This window comes from Oryza glaberrima, chromosome 6 (genome assembly GCF_000147395.1).
Source record: "Oryza glaberrima chromosome 6, OglaRS2, whole genome shotgun sequence".
Classification (NCBI taxonomy): domain Eukaryota; kingdom Viridiplantae; phylum Streptophyta; class Magnoliopsida; order Poales; family Poaceae; genus Oryza; species Oryza glaberrima.
In genome coordinates, this window is record NC_068331.1 from 5,806,736 (window position 1) to 5,821,854 (window position 15,119).

The window sequence follows — 15,119 nt, forward strand, 5'->3', positions numbered from 1 at the left end:
CGCTCTCCATCTTCACAGGCTCACAGCACACTTCAGTTCTTCTAGAAGGAAATATAAAACGAGTTCTTTGTTTGATCTTTCAACATTTTTATTTTTTTTAAAAAAAGTAAGTATACACAGTGGAGTGCAGTTGAGCACCAGATTCGTTCACCGACCTGACGACGCTGAGCCAATCATCTCTGAGCGTCACGGTCCACCAAACGAAAACCCCGAACGCAACGCAACAGCATCGCCACTTCACCCACCATTCGGTCGGCCTTTACAAATTGCCGGTCGCTTCGCTCGCCGTGCAAACCAAGCCAGCGTCGGGCCAAGCCAACGCCGACCACCGAGGAGACCGGAGAAGCGCGGCGAGGTAGGCCCCGATGGCGGCGGCGGCGGCAGCCGGAGCGGGCGCGGACGAGGAGGTGGACTTCGAGTTCTTCCCCATCATCCGCCGCTACAAGGGCGGCCGCGTCGAGCGGTTCATGAACATCCCCCCGCTCCCCGCCGGCACCGACCCCGCCACCGGCGTCACGTCCAAGGACGTCGTCGTCGACCCGGCCGTCGGCCTCTGGGCGCGCCTCTTCCTCCCGCCTGGCGGCGGTGCTCCCCAGGGTAAGCTCCCCGTCGTCGTGTACTACCACGGCGGGGCCTACGTCGTCGGCTCGGCCGCCGACCCGTTCACGCACTCCTACCTCAACGGCCTCGTCGCCGAGGCTGGAATTCTCGCCGTCGCGCTGGAGTACCGCCTCGCGCCGGAGCACCACCTCCCCGCGGCGTACGACGACTCGTGGGAGGGGCTCAGGTGGGTGGCCTCCCACGCGAACGGCGGCGGCGGCGTCGAGCCGTGGCTGCTCGAGCACGGCGACTTCTCCCGCGTGTTCCTGGCGGGCGCCAGCGCCGGCGGCAACATCGCGCACTACGTCGCCGCGCGCGCCGGCGAGCACGGCGGCCTCGGGCTCGGCATCAGGGGCCTGCTCGTCGTGCACCCCTACTTCAGCGGCGCGGCGGACATCTGCGCGGAGGGGACGACGGGGAAGGCGGAGAAGGCCAAGGCCGACGAGTTCTGGCGGTTCATCTACCCGGGCTCGCCGGGGCTGGACGACCCGCTGTCCAACCCCTTCTCGGACGCCGCCGGCGGCATCAGCGCGGCGCGCGTCGCCGCCGACCGCGTGCTGGTCTGCGTCGCCGAGAAGGACTCGCTCCGGGACAGGGGCGTCTGGTACTACGAGAGCCTCAAGGCCAGCGGCTACGCCGGCGAGGTGGACCTCCTCGAGTCCATGGGCGAGGGCCACGTCTTCTACTGCATGGATCCGCGCTGCGAGAGAGCGCGGGAGATGCAGGCGCGCATCCTCAGCTTCCTCCGCAAGTGAAGCTCCTCCACGACGCGAAGGCTTCGCCATGATGGAATAATTCTGGCGCTTTGTGATGCCGCCATTGTTGAGCTCGAGGGCTCCTGTAGCTTGTCGCTCGTCAGTTCAGGCATCTTTTGTGCCAATTGACGATCTTATTCTTCAAGAGTTGGAAATCATCGAACAAATTGGAAATTTCTATTCGAATCATCAATCAGTTATCATATAAGAATAAGTTGCATTTTGCACCAGTACAACGCACATATTTAGCAAATAATTTTCACTTTACACTGGGTTGTATTAAAATAAGTTCCATTTAACATCAGGGTATATCAACAAACAATAGGATGCAACATAGTGCAAAGTGAAATCTTGATGTAAAATGGATGTACTACACTTGTTACAAAGCAAAACAAGATACACTCTACCTAGTGCAAAGTGTAATTTACCCATCAATTAATCAATCACAACCTTGCACAAATTATAGCTGAAGTTTAGGGTCAATTATTTGCAAATGATTCCCTTCCAATTGATTTGGAGGGAATATGATTGCTTGCCACTCTGTGGAGGTGCATTTGATCATTTCTCATCCTGCTCACTGTAACAAATTATTCACTAGAGGTTATTAATGTCATGGTTTATTCCAAATAACACCCTTACCCTCTTTGTGCCGTCATGGAATACGAGACACAGCATTTCTGCATTTGTAGGGACAAAAATGCCTATAACGCCAAACGATCATATTTCGAATCAAATTAGTATAAATTCCACAGGTATTACAAATTACTTCGTGGCAAATAATGGTAGAAGCCACCACAACAATATGGCAAAAGAGAAGGAAAAAGAAAAATTTCCCCATCTTATTTAGATTAGACTAAACACGCTCCAAATCTGACTCCGCCGCCGGCGATCTTCATTTCTTGATGAATTCGACGTTGCGCTCCAGCAGCTCGACGGCCTGGTCGGAGCCCGCCATGCCGACGAAGTGGAACGCGTGGCCGACGCCCTTGGACTCGAACAGCTCCACCTCGCCGCCATAGCCGCTCGCCTTGAGCTCCCGGTGGTACCACAGCCCCCGCTCCTTGAGCAGGACGTCCTGCTCGGCCACGCACACCTGCACGCGCTCGCACGGGATCGCGGCGACGGCGGCGCGCGTCGCGTCGTCGACGAACGGGTTCACGCGCGGGTCGTCCAGCCCGGACGTCTCCGGGAACACGAACCGCCATGTCCGGTCGAAGAACTCGCGGACGTCCGGGCCGAACGCCGCCTCGGCGCCCACGGCCTCCTTGCCGGTGAAGTAGGGGTGGACCACCACGAGGCCGCGGAGGGTCACCCCGTCCGGGAGCGCGCCGCCGCCGCCGCAGCGGACGGCCATGTTGTGGGCGATGTTGGCGCCGGCGCTGCAGCCGGCGAGGAACAGGCGGGAGAGGTCGGCGTGGTCGAGCAGCCACGGGTCGGCGCCGTCCCCGCGCGTCGCCGCCCACCGCACGGCCGCCCACGCGTCCTCGTACGCCGCCGGGAGCGGGTTCTCCGGCGCCAGGCGGTAGTACACGGACACCCCAATTGCGCCGGCCCGGGCCACGAGATCGTTGAGGTAGGCGTGGGTGCTCGGCCTGGCGGGCGAGCCGGTGACGAACCCGCCGCCATGGAAGTACACCACGACGGGGAGCTTCTCGGTTGACACGGCGGCGCCGGGCGGGAGGTAGACGCGCGCCCTGGCGGCGCCGGCGTGGATGTCGCGGGAGACGACGCCGGTGACGGGGTCGGTGCCGGCGGGGACGGTGGGGTCGCCGCCGGGGCGGAAGACGCGGCCGCTCTTGTACTGGCAGAGGTAGGGCTGGAAGTCGAAGGCGACCTCGGAGTCGGGATCCATGGCGGATGGGGAGCGGTTGGTGGCCGGATCGGGAGACGGAAATGAGTTGGCCACCTGCAACAAATCGAGCTGGAAACTTAAAAAGAAGTCTAGTTCACTTCAAGAAGTTCAACGCGGGGGAGAGAGAGATAGTGGGAGCGTGGTTGGTGAGGGTAGAGACTTGCGGCGAGTGGCAACGCCGCTTTCTCAACTTTTTATTTCCCCATTTGGTGATCGGTGAACAACTTTTATAATTATTTTCCCCATAGTATGACCCGCTCAAAAACTAATTACTGCTCCCTCCCTTTCATATTATAAATTATTTTGATTTTTTTTCATAATTAATTTTTTAAAAAATTTATAGAAAAAACTAGTACTCCCTCCATACTCATAAATCCATACTCATAAAGAAAGTCGTTTAGGACAATGTTTAAGTCAAACCTTGGGAATATAAATTATGAATAACTCTCAAGTTGTTAAGTTTAAAAATATAAAAATTATATGTATAAATTTTTCTTGAAAAATACTTTCATAAAAGTATAAATATATCACTTTTCAATAAATATTTTTATAGAAATAAGAAATCAAAGTTGTGTTTTAGAGAACGTGTCGCTGTCCTAAACGACTTCCTTTACGAGTATGAAGGGAGTATCATTTACAATACCAAATTAGTTTCATTAAGTATAACATTAAATATACTAGTAACATGTTTATGTGTTGAAAATATTACTATATTTTTCTATAAATTTGATCAAGTTTGATTAGAAGAAAAACTAAAGTGGCTTATAATATAAAACAAAAGGAAGTACTAGTATTAATAAAGACTATTTCTTCTCGTGTTTATTTAGATGATGTGAGAACCGATTACGATCGACTTCTGTTCAGTGAGGTCGCCGCAACTCTTAAGAGCTGAACACATACGAAGGCATTCACCGAATAAATCGGTGCAAGTTGGTGACAGTTCTTGAAGATGGGTGGGCGATGGCACTAGTTGCAGGCTTGCAGCTATCCTTGGACTTTGTTTTGCATGAAGTTCACAGCCAGCCCTGTCTGGATCCCCGACCGACTATCCAGCATGGTACACAAAGACAACAGTATTTTGACGGTAAGGAGATTGATTAACTGATAAAAACGGTTGGTGAACTTGGCATCATCCATTTGGTCAGACTGCCAACGACCCAAAAGCCAACAGAGCAAAAAGGAACGGCTAGAAGTTGAAACTTAGGCTGTGTTTAGTTCCACGTCAAAATTGGAAGTTTAAAGAAATTGGAACGATGTGATAGAAAAGTTGAAAGTTTGTGTGTATAAGAAAACTTGATGTGACGGAAAAGTTAAAAGTTTAAAAAAAAAAGTTGGGAACTAAACAAGGCGTTAGTGGTTTTGGTGGTTGGGGGCTTAAGGGAAGACAGCCACAACACCGCCAGTTAACTGAGGCGGGTTAAAGGGCTCAAACCAGAGATTTTATAGGATTTTCATAGGAATTTATCCAAACTCCCCTAAAAAACCTTATAAATTCCTCACTTCCAAAGGATATATTAGTTCCAGTCTACCCCCTTAGAGACCACCATATGGAAATCCTTGTACTACCAATGAGTAATTTAAGCACACGTAGCAACTGAAGAGCGTGAAAACTCAATTCAAGAGATGTAAAGTATGGAAAAAAAAAAAACCCGGCTACCTGATATGATTTTCAAATTCATACACAGTATTGATCTCAAAATGTTCTCCAGATCATTTGACTCAGAGGTTGATACTTTCCCAGTTTCCATACATAGTGTAACATAGACAATGTTATTGTCATGGGCTTGTTAGCATGCTACTTACTGCGTTTTGCAGGGAGGCAAGTGAATCAACTGCAGTCTTTGTGAACCAACTGATTCCAACCTTCACTCGATGTTCATCTGTGGGCATCCTAAGGCAGTATACAATCTTCCTAGCTGCAGAACCAAGTTGAATGTTATTCTTAAACGTAAAATTATGCAAAAACAGGAAAAGAACATGCCGGTGAGGATTCATACCAGCATGCCCTAAAGGTCCTTCCAAGGTCAGGCCCTCAATAAAGCTTGCTGTTATCGCAGCATCACTTCTACCAAGTGTCATCATCTCACCAAGATTTTGAAACCTGAAAAGTTACACAGGATATTTAGCTCTTCTATGAAGTTCAACTATTCCTACAGACATGACAGAACATTAGCATTAAAAAAGAAATGAAAATCCTTAGTAATCCTGAATACGTCAACATAGACAGTTCAGCTAGATTTAAACCTGAATGGCAGAAGAGGTCGGTCATTGATTGCTGCCCAGAGATTCCATCCAGCAAAATCTGCTTGCTGAAAAGCAACCTGCATGATAAGAGTAATCATTGGTTAAGAAACTACCAAGGCAGCATCTGCCTAAAGTTAGTCCAGTAAAATGCCTTACCTGTGCAGTGGCTGGGAGAAGTTTGCCTGATGGGTCTCTTAGAGCTGCTGAATCACCGATTGCAAAAGTTCGAGGATGGCCTTTTACCTGAAGGGTTTCCTCAGTCTCTACCTGCCCCCGACCATTTAAAGGAATAACATATGGAGCATCTGGAGGCTGTAACCGAGGAATCTGAGAGGTTGAACCCACTGTCCATAATACCATATCAGCCTCCAGAACCTGGCTCCGGATGCCCCTTTGAGCAGGTTGAAGTTCCAATAGTAGTTTCTTATGGTCACCATTAACTTCTTTTGCATCTGTAACCATGCTACTTGAATCCTCAGATGCAGAAGCTTCTCTGATGCAGTTCACAAAATATCCCAAGAAAAGTTGAATATTTCGAGATTCAAGAACCTGGTGAGGAACTCATGAAACCATTTTTCTTTCATTAGTTAGATACTTAGATGCCACCTCAGAATATAGAGGATTACCCAACTTACAGTGTTTATCACAACTGTCTCTGATGCTTAGAGTTCTTAGTTTCTCACCTTCAGAGCAGCGTCGCGGTTTCCAGGTGGTGCACTGGGACAGATAGTTGTCTGAACATTGATGGCTTGAACAATCCCTTTGTTCTTTAGTCTCTCAGAGATAGTAGCAGCTAACTCTACACCAGAGTAACCCAATCCCACAATGGCCACCTGAATATCGGGGGAACTTTTACCAAACCTTCTCCTTTCCAACATTTTCAGCTGGCTTTCAACTTTCTGAAAATAAAATAGGACAATACAACAACATTAGGATTCTGGATGACCATGGTCCCGTCCAACAAACCTAAAGCAACTATTGATCTAATCAGCTATAATAAACAAGCAATGATATTTATGAACTAATGGCTAAAAATAGGCAATATAACATTAGTTTTAAAAATATGATCACTTATATAAACAATTACCATAACACATGAACATAGCATCATTGAAGCATATAATAAACATAGTCACAACTTCTTCACAAGTGAATTTTACTATACCCTACAATCAGTATTCCAAGTTGTAAATGAATAAAATAAAAGGTTTAAGCAGTTTCACACAGTAATTGATCATTACCAAAGCATCATCCAAAGTCGTGAAAGGAATTGCATATTCAGCAGATCCTGGGACAACATCAATTTTAGCTTCAGCCCCTAAAGCTAGAACGAGCCTGGCTGCCCATTCCAAAAGGTATATCATCAGTTATATCACTCAAAACTTCTAAGGACGCCATAAAATTACAAATGCAAGATATCCTGAAAAGTTATTGTACATTTTTACGAGCTAAACAAAGTAACCACATAATCTTATTTAGCGGTATTGTACTATCATACAGTTTCCTAATACAGAAGATAGAAAGAAGTCCGTCATAGGCTCCACCACTATAGGATAAACTCTAAAGTATCATGATTCAGGGGTGGCACAATCGAAGGAAGAAATGCTGCATAATCATTTGGTATTTCTATAAAAGATATATAAATATATAAACTATTGCGTTGCCACTTGTGAAACTGATGGGCACATTAACAAGGCACTAAATGATATCCGCAAATTTCAAAATTTTATACCAGCATATAACAATCTATCCCCAGTCTAAAAATTTTCACAAAGAGTTACATGAAGGAAATTCAATGATATTGTGAGAGATATATAGTTTCTTAAATTTGTTTGACATCCATTGCAATTCTGTAGAAAGTTATCATCCGTACCAATCATATTCAATAACGGTGCCACTTTCCAGATGAACAACTCCACCAGTGCATGATCCTCCAGAATCTCTTCTAAAGTGATCAGAAGGGCGCAGAAGCTTTACACTATCCTTCACGAATTGAACACTAGTGTTCTTCAGTAACTCTGTAAATGATGGAGCTATCTCCCAAACATCCACTTCTGCAGACCAAATCATAGTTTCACATTTAAAAACATGAAACCATATGATAAAATCCAGTAAATTATAATATACACTAGCAGTATTTTTACACTTCAAACTACATTACCTCCTGACAAGAGCTCATACAACATGGGCTTAAATACAAATCTGTCAGATTGATCAACCAGCATGACCTGAAACGTAATTTCATTTTCTTAGTAAAATATCACATCAATTGTTTAGCGAGTGTCACTGATAAAATTGTCAAACTGCAAATACCACTATGACCGTTATGTATCAAGATATATAAAAACAGGTATAGCACTCTGCAAATCTAAATGGAATTTCCAGCATAAGAGCATGATCATTTTACCTGAGGCTTCTTATCATTGGGCCATACAAGAGATTCTAATCTAAGAGCAGTGTACAGGCCACCAAATCCACCACCCAAGATGCACACTCGTGGACGCTGAAAATAAGGAAGAGGGCATATTCAGTAATACAATTATACAAATATAGTGGTTATAGCATAAGCACGCTGTAAATCTAACTTTTCCTCAAACATTTATCCTCACAGCCTGGCATGCATAGACAAAACAAAAATATGAAAAAAATTAACTCATGAGTCAAAAAACATGCACTTAAGACACCATCAGTATAGGCCAATTGATTTATAGTTATAATAAATTGAACTATATTCCGTGAGTATCTACACACTGTATTTTAATGCATGTCATAAGCTCTGAATCAAGTGTACCGAAGTATGTCCCCTTGGGATTTCCATATACTGAATTATGCTTCATCATGAAATAGAGAATTTGGCGAACAACTAAACATATAAAACAAAACCAACTCGCAAAGAAAATGAAAAGGAAAACCACCAAATAACAGGGGGTTCTCAACTACGGATATCTACAGTAAAGAATCACCTGCTTATCCGGCCAAGAGTATATTGGCATTGGCCCTTCATCAGTTGATGTAGGCCGTGAAAAACCACCATCTCCTGAGCTACTTGAAGCCATGAGTCTGAACAATCTAGATGGTAGTCCAAACTTCATTGGCGTACCACCAAGCCTCCATGAATTGTTGAGGATTGAATTCCTCCATACATTCAAACCTCCTGTCAGGAACAAAGTGCTAACCCATTAGATTGACGGATACATTAACCTAATCACCCCCTTTCAAATTGGAATATGAAATCACTGGAAACTGCGATACATTTGACCAACAAATGGTGCTGTCCTACGAATGCTCCCGCAACTTATGTAACTACTCTGGGGCTTGAAAATCAATTTGAATTCATATTTGGGAAATCACTTGTGAGTAGTTCAGAAACATCAAAACCCAATGTTTTGAACTTCTGTTCTAAAAATGGTACATCCGCGCGCGGGAACTGCTCCATCTACTGTAAGATTTAAAGCATCCGACGTAAACCCTAACCCAGCATCACAACACATCCCCGCAGTCCACAGCAGCGTAAAGTACAGAGAAGTAGTAGGCGCGACGAGCTAAGCTCGTGAATCTCACCGAATGGACCGCGTTGCCGCGCCGAGCCGGGGGAGGGCCGGCCGCCGGGGAGCGACGGGCGCCCCCACGGCGCCGCGCGGCAGCTCATCGGCGGGGAGGGGAGAGGGACACGTGGCGCGCCTCCGGTCGCAGCTCCCGACGATAGAGGGGAAGAGAAGCGAGGAGGAGGAGGCGTCTCCGGGAAGACAGCGAGCGGAGGCCGTGGAGCCGTCTCTGCCTCTCCGGGAAGATTAGCTGATGCTTTAATGGGCTTCTGGTTTTTGCGATGGGCCTTAATGGGCTTCGTGTTGGGGCCCATTAAGTAGGAGCCGTATGGTGGGCTTCAGGTTGAGGCCCATTTGTTTTTGCTTGGGCCTTTTTGGACCCAACGAAGAGTGGAATTTTGTGTGTAATCCCATTTTTATTGTATGTAGTGTCCCTCGACACATTTCCCCTCTTCAAATCATGTGAATTTTTCTGAGAACCGTCGATATTCTCGCCCGCTTTAGGTCCCTTTTTTTTTCAAACTTCTAACTTTTCTATCACATCAAAACTTTCCTACACACATAAACTTTCAACTTTTTTATTCAAACTTTTAATTTTAGTCAAACTTTTAATTTTAGTCAAACTTTTAATTTTAGCGTGAAACTAAACACAGCCTTAATACAACCAAAACACATGCCACCCTGTGTCCCATTGCCCTTCACTTTGCTCACGAGGCCCACCAGACCATTTTGCCCTCTCCGCAATTCTGTTTTATAATGCTTCTTTTTTATCTTTTTCGGCTCCGACTTCTACTTTACCGTCCTCCTCAGCGGCTAGATCAATTGCAACGATGAGCTTCCTCGGTCGCTAACATCTACTCATCGTCCTCCTCTTCTCCCAGGGTCAAGGTGACGCCACCATTTCCTCGCCATCCCTCTAAGCCGAGAAACACCTCCCATCAACCCAATTCACAACCCTCTCCTACTTAAACCCAAAACCTAATCAGATGGTAATTCACCACCGGAGTAGAGAAAGAGGTCATTTTTTTTAGATAATAGAAGAAAGAGGTCATGGAGCACAAATCATGTAAGAAGATATGAAGGCCCCCAAAATCGGTCGAGTATTTGACATGATTTGTATGTGTGCATGTGCAATTGTCGTTGATTTCTTCACACGTCAAATATTCGCAAAACCGATGATAAATATTTTATGCTCCTCATACTAGTATTCTAGTCACAACCCATGCAGCCATGCTTGATGCTTCCTCGAGCGGTTCAGTGCTTATCTGAGCAGCGTCTTTCCAGTCAAAATAGACTTGTCAATGCAGGGAGCACAAGTTCAGAAACACCAAACAAGAGAGAGATCGAGACAGACAACGACACGTCAAAGGCGATTGGTCCGTTTCCGAGCTGAAAAAACTAAGCCGTTTCACACGCTCACGACACGCACTACGCGATCGTGAATTCACGACGATGGGGTTGGTTTCAGTTAGGCGCGCGAAGAACTTTCCTTTGCCGACTCGAGCGAAATCGTCTGCTACGTGCAAGGAAGCAAATTAAAGGCCAGACACGGCGCCGGCGAATTTAATTCTGCAGCAATTTGGATTCGTTTTTTCAGTGTTTAGGAGAGCAGACATCTGTTGAGGATGATCAGTAGCTACAGATTTTCCTTGCCTGACAAACGGCGAAGGGACAGACATGATCTTGACAAGTTCGTGTTCTTTTTGCTCACCGCTATGGTGAAGCAACTTGCTCACCACCAGCTGAAAAAATATCGTGAAAATTAACTCTTTCTAAATTTTCACGATATTTTTTTCAGGTTAATAATTTGTTTGAAACAGTGAATGAGAAAAATTCAGAAAGAGTTGTAGTTTATATTTAGAGTGCATCAAACCACGGAAGGGAAATTCTCTTGAAGAGGTCTTCGTTCGTCAGCGGCATGGTACTGCAAAACTGCCTAAAGAACGTTCTATTTTGTCAGCGTTTTCAGTACAAGCTTACCCGTCAATGAATTTACCCCGTGTTAGTGGCGTTCTAGGACAAGGAATTGTAAGACAGCTAGAACATAAAAATGTTTAGTCAACATGCATACTTCTTTTTTTTTCCTCAGATTAAATTGATCAGCATGCAATTGGCTCTAATATTTGCCACGTAGTATATTCAGAGTTCAGTCTAAACAAGCAAAAAAACGTTTCCAAGAAGTTCACTGAAATACAAACAATTGCTTTTTCAAACCACAAATTTAAATAACATTTCCCAGATGGCTTCTAGCAGAAGTTTTTTGTGATCTCGTAGTCTGAATAAAAAAAAGGATGCATCAGAGGATTACAGAAAAGCTGGAAATTACGACACAAGGTAGAGTGGACATTTTTATTTAGCACAACAAGCTCAAGAACTTCAGAGTCTTCACACTCTGAACTTTTCAATCTTTGCATGTCAATGAATCGATGCTTGCCACTGAATTTTGTGATGTTCGCATTCGAGATTTTGTCAGAATTCAGAAATTTTCCAGTTGACCCGAGAGGATAGCCAAAGAGCTGACCTATTACCGTTTCAACTGCACAGTGATATCTACTACTACTGTTTCATTTTCACCCCAATAAAAGGAGATGCAACTTGTGATGTGGTTAATGTCGATAAAGTCTAAAATGATCAGCTCTTTGCTAGGCGTAATTAAATCCACTTGAAAATTAAAGATACCAGTTATTGATCACTCACAAACTCTTCTAATACCTTTTGAGCACCTGTATATATAATAATTCAGCCATTGATTTTTCTTAAAGTAAAGGTGCATCCAGACTCCAGTATGCTTCAAGCATAATAAAACATCTATGCAATCAAGTAGGCATGGCATTTGGGATCACTAGGAGCATGCGAGTCAGAGGAGCATGAGAAAGTGGCAATCCGTTTCTTTGCTGATTTTTAATCGATTTCCCACCCGTGTCATCACCAATCAAAGCTTTTATAAAAGAAGCGAATTAGTCCATGAAAACCACGCTGTCTAAACCATTGTTTATAGTTGACAGTATCATATTAACATATCACTATCGCCAAAACTTTTGTTTATCTGCTCCTTAGAGCCCTGGCAAGCACAAAATACTTGCACGATAACTTTTCCGATTAATTAAAGATGGATCGGATGAATGTGCATATTTTTCGAGCTGTTAATCGGTACTTAAAATTTTCTATATATGAATTTCTTACAATATTATTTTAAATTCATTTTAACATTACAATATTTAATTCATTCAGCTATTCAAAAAAGGAACTTATGTGCTTCAATTCCAGACGATAAATATAATACATCAAATAGATATAAAGATTTTGATGTTTCATAACGTCTTGGCATATCTCTTTATATACTACCCCTCCGTCCCAAAATACTTGTCATTTTGATTTTTGTCTGTAACTTTTGATTATTCGCTTTATTCAAAAAATTATGAAATTATTATTTATTTTATTTGTGACTTTTTTATTATCAAAATATTTTAAGTATGACTTATCTTTTTTTATATTTGCACTAATTTTTAAATAAGACAAATGATAAAGAAAAAGTCAAAACGATATCTAATTTGGGACGGAGGTAGTAATACACTATGGTTGTGTTTAGTTTCAGAATTTTTCTTCAAACTTCCAACTTTTCCATCACATCAAAACTTTCCTACACACACAAACTTCCAACTTTTCCATCACGTCGTTCCAATTTCAACCAAACTTCCAATTTTAGCGTGAACTAAACACACCCTATGATTAATTGAGGAGTTGATAGTTGAAGTTCTTCTTTGAATGAAAAAAAAGATGGTGAGTTAAATCATTTGATACATCAAATTTACATGAAAAATATTACAAATTCAATTAGATTGCAACTTTGCAAGTGGGATAGTGTATTTATTTATTTTTCTGAGAAAGTATAAAAATCAAATTTGAGGCCCAGCTCCCTGCTATCATCTCATTTCCCTCCTTCCTCACGGCTTCCTCCCTCCCTCCCTCCCTCCCTCCCCGCCATCTCCACGACTCTTAAACCCGCTCCGCCACCACGAGCTCTCCGGCAAGCCAAGTCAGTCAGAGCCACCCGAAATGGAAGTAATGGTGCGCCCCGCCTCGCCGCCGCCGCGCCACCACGACTTCCGGTTCGACAGCCCGGCGGCGAGCCCGTACGCCACGGCGCTGTCCAGCCCGCGTGGCCGCCTCGCCACGGCCACGTTCTTGACGGCGCCGCCGTCGCCTGACCCGTTCGAGGCCATCATGGCGGCGCAGCAGCAGCCGGAGACGCCGCGCCTCACCCGCGCCAACCCGTTCGACCTCTTCCAGCACTTCAGCAGCGCGCCGGCCAGCCCCAGGCGCGCCGCCGCCATCTACGCGCACTTCGCCGAGGGGGGCAACGGGGGTGGCCGCGATGACGGCGAGGATGAGGAGGAGGAGGAGGACGACGACGACGAGGGGTTCCGGCCGCGGGCGTCGTACACCGTTAACGCCTCGTCCGTGCCGTTCGATTGGGAGGAGAGGCCCGGGACGCCGAAGGCCGGGCTCGGCGGCGGCGGCGGCGGCGCGGCGTGGGATACGGACTTCGAATTCGGCACGGTCGTCGACAAGGCCGCGCCGGAGGAGAATCTGACGACCGCCGACGAGCTCTTCGAGAAGGGTAAAATCCGGCCGCTGAAGGCGCCGCTGCCGAAGACGGCCGACGAGCTCTTCGACAAGGGCAAGGTCCGGCCGCTGAAGCCGCCGCCTGGGCTGCTCGACGGCGGGAGCGTCGCGTCGTCGCCGCGGTCGCCGATGTCGAGAGGCGGCGGCATGTGGTCGCCTCGCCGACGGAGCAGGGTCGGCTCCGGCGTCGACTTCGACCCGTTCGCCGCTGCTCTGCTGGAGGCGACCAAGGCGCCGTCGCCGTCGCCGTCGCCGCTCGGCGTCGCCGCCTCAGGCTCCCCGGCCAAGAAAGCCGACCAGTTCACCACCCGTCCGGCCTCCAAGAGCGCCGGGTGGAGGAGGTGGCGGCTCAGCGACCTCCTCCTGTTCCGGAGCTCGTCGGAACACGGCCGCGTGACCAAGGACCCGATCTTCAAGAGCTCGCCGGCGAGACACCCCGACTCGCCGGTGAAGAAGGCGAGCGCACGGCCCACGACGACGCCGGGCAAGGCCAATGGCAAAGCCGACACCGCGAGCAAGCCGAGGAAGCACGCCGGCGACAAGAACGCCGCGGCGGCGGCGGAGGGCATCCTCGGGTCCGTCAGGCTGAGCCCGCTGCAGCGGCTGGCGAGAGGGCTCAGAGGAAGCTCGTGGTACCACGGCCATGGCGGCATGGCGAAGCTTGGGACCAAAGGGTGAAGGAAATCCATGGCGATCGGTAGCTTCATTGCTCGCCATTGTCCATACAAGAGGTGGTGGTTTTTTCATTTTTCTTCTTATTTTTTCTTTTCTTGGAAATAATTTTGTAAAACTTATTTGAAAGTTGAAACCATGTAAAATGTGCCGAACATTTTTGTTTTTGGTGTTTGGTTTCCTTCTCTTTCTCGAGCTTGACCGTATTATCATACACATGTACTTTATGTGAATTTTTTTTAGATATAGTTTATATGGCTATACATAATAGAAGAAATATAAAATGACAAATGGTTAATTATTTGCTAATGTGCGCTTGATCATTGTCGCAGTCCAGCATATCGGACGTTTGTTCTAAAGTTAGATTGTGCATCCACGCAAATGCTTAAATTATTGGACTGCGGCGTGCCTGTTTTACCAGGAAAAAACACTACATGCTGCAGAAGAGGATGATACCCAGTAGGAAAAATGTTTTATAGTTACTTCTAAAATATTGTTAATATTGAGTTGCATACAGCAACCAATTCAACCAAAAAATTAAGCATATGATCATTTGAGCTACAACTGATAAGCCATATAAAAATAAACGAGCCAACAAAGATAAAATATTTATATTTCTATTCTTAGCGGTTTAAAACTCAATGCTTGGAAATAAACTACAACGAAAACATCCCAAAATCACATCCAAAATTAAATGCTAAATATTTTTGGCTGCTATTAATAAGCTAACAAGCAGATCATGAGAGTATAAACTGATGAGTGAGAGTGTATGCTGATGAGGAAAGGCAGGAATGAATATATACTCCAACTGTCCAACATCCCCTA

The 15,119-nt window shown here is 46.0% G+C and overlaps 3 protein-coding genes across 4 annotated transcripts; 2 read left to right on the forward strand and 1 right to left on the reverse strand.

Annotated features, from left to right (window-relative positions):
- Positions 1 to 224: 224 nt before the first annotated feature.
- On the forward strand, positions 225 to 1,585 carry LOC127776415 (2-hydroxyisoflavanone dehydratase-like). The gene has a single exon (XM_052302773.1). The coding sequence runs from the start codon at positions 366 to 368 to the stop codon at positions 1,353 to 1,355; it is 990 nt and encodes a 329-aa protein (XP_052158733.1). The 5' UTR covers positions 225 to 365; the 3' UTR covers positions 1,356 to 1,585.
- Positions 1,586 to 2,075: 490 nt separating this feature from the next.
- LOC127776414 (uncharacterized) lies at positions 2,076 to 9,310 on the reverse strand. 2 transcript variants are annotated; one of them, XM_052302771.1, is made up of 12 exons: positions 9,013 to 9,310; positions 8,415 to 8,605; positions 7,859 to 7,954; positions 7,613 to 7,679; positions 7,325 to 7,505; positions 6,693 to 6,786; positions 6,135 to 6,350; positions 5,608 to 6,000; positions 5,452 to 5,528; positions 5,205 to 5,308; positions 5,011 to 5,123; positions 2,076 to 3,261 (listed from the first exon to the last, which is right to left on the reverse strand). In XM_052302771.1, the coding sequence occupies exons 1-12, from the start codon at positions 9,308 to 9,310 to the stop codon at positions 2,248 to 2,250; spliced, it is 2,844 nt and encodes a 947-aa protein (XP_052158731.1). In that variant the 3' UTR covers positions 2,076 to 2,247. The 2 variants fall into 2 exon arrangements, with proteins under 2 accessions (XP_052158731.1, XP_052158732.1); XM_052302772.1 differs by lacking the exons at positions 7,613 to 7,679; positions 7,859 to 7,954; positions 8,415 to 8,605; positions 9,013 to 9,310 and having other exon boundaries at positions 6,693 to 6,790; positions 7,325 to 7,464.
- Positions 9,311 to 12,944: 3,634 nt separating this feature from the next.
- On the forward strand, positions 12,945 to 14,595 carry LOC127775969 (uncharacterized). The gene has a single exon (XM_052302286.1). The coding sequence runs from the start codon at positions 13,053 to 13,055 to the stop codon at positions 14,298 to 14,300; it is 1,248 nt and encodes a 415-aa protein (XP_052158246.1). The 5' UTR covers positions 12,945 to 13,052; the 3' UTR covers positions 14,301 to 14,595.
- Positions 14,596 to 15,119: the final 524 nt, after the last annotated feature.

What these genes read in the sequence shown, in the direction of transcription:
- LOC127776415 (XM_052302773.1), top strand. Translation starts at nt 366, where the DNA reads ATGGCGGCGGCGGCGGCAGCCGGAGCGGGCGCGGACGAGGAGGTGGAC.
- LOC127776414 (XM_052302771.1), bottom strand. Translation starts at nt 9,310, where the DNA reads ATGGGCCCCAACACGAAGCCCATTAAGGCCCATCGCAAAAACCAGAAG. An exon ending in ACCGTTATTGAATATGATTG is followed by an intron (nt 6,787 to 7,324) that starts GTACGGATGATA and finishes ATGGGCAGCCAG; the next exon opens with GCTCGTTCTAGCTTTAGGGG. An exon ending in AGGACCTTTAGGGCATGCTG is followed by an intron (nt 5,124 to 5,204) that starts GTATGAATCCTC and finishes TTGGTTCTGCAG; the next exon opens with CTAGGAAGATTGTATACTGC.
- LOC127775969 (XM_052302286.1), top strand. Translation starts at nt 13,053, where the DNA reads ATGGAAGTAATGGTGCGCCCCGCCTCGCCGCCGCCGCGCCACCACGAC.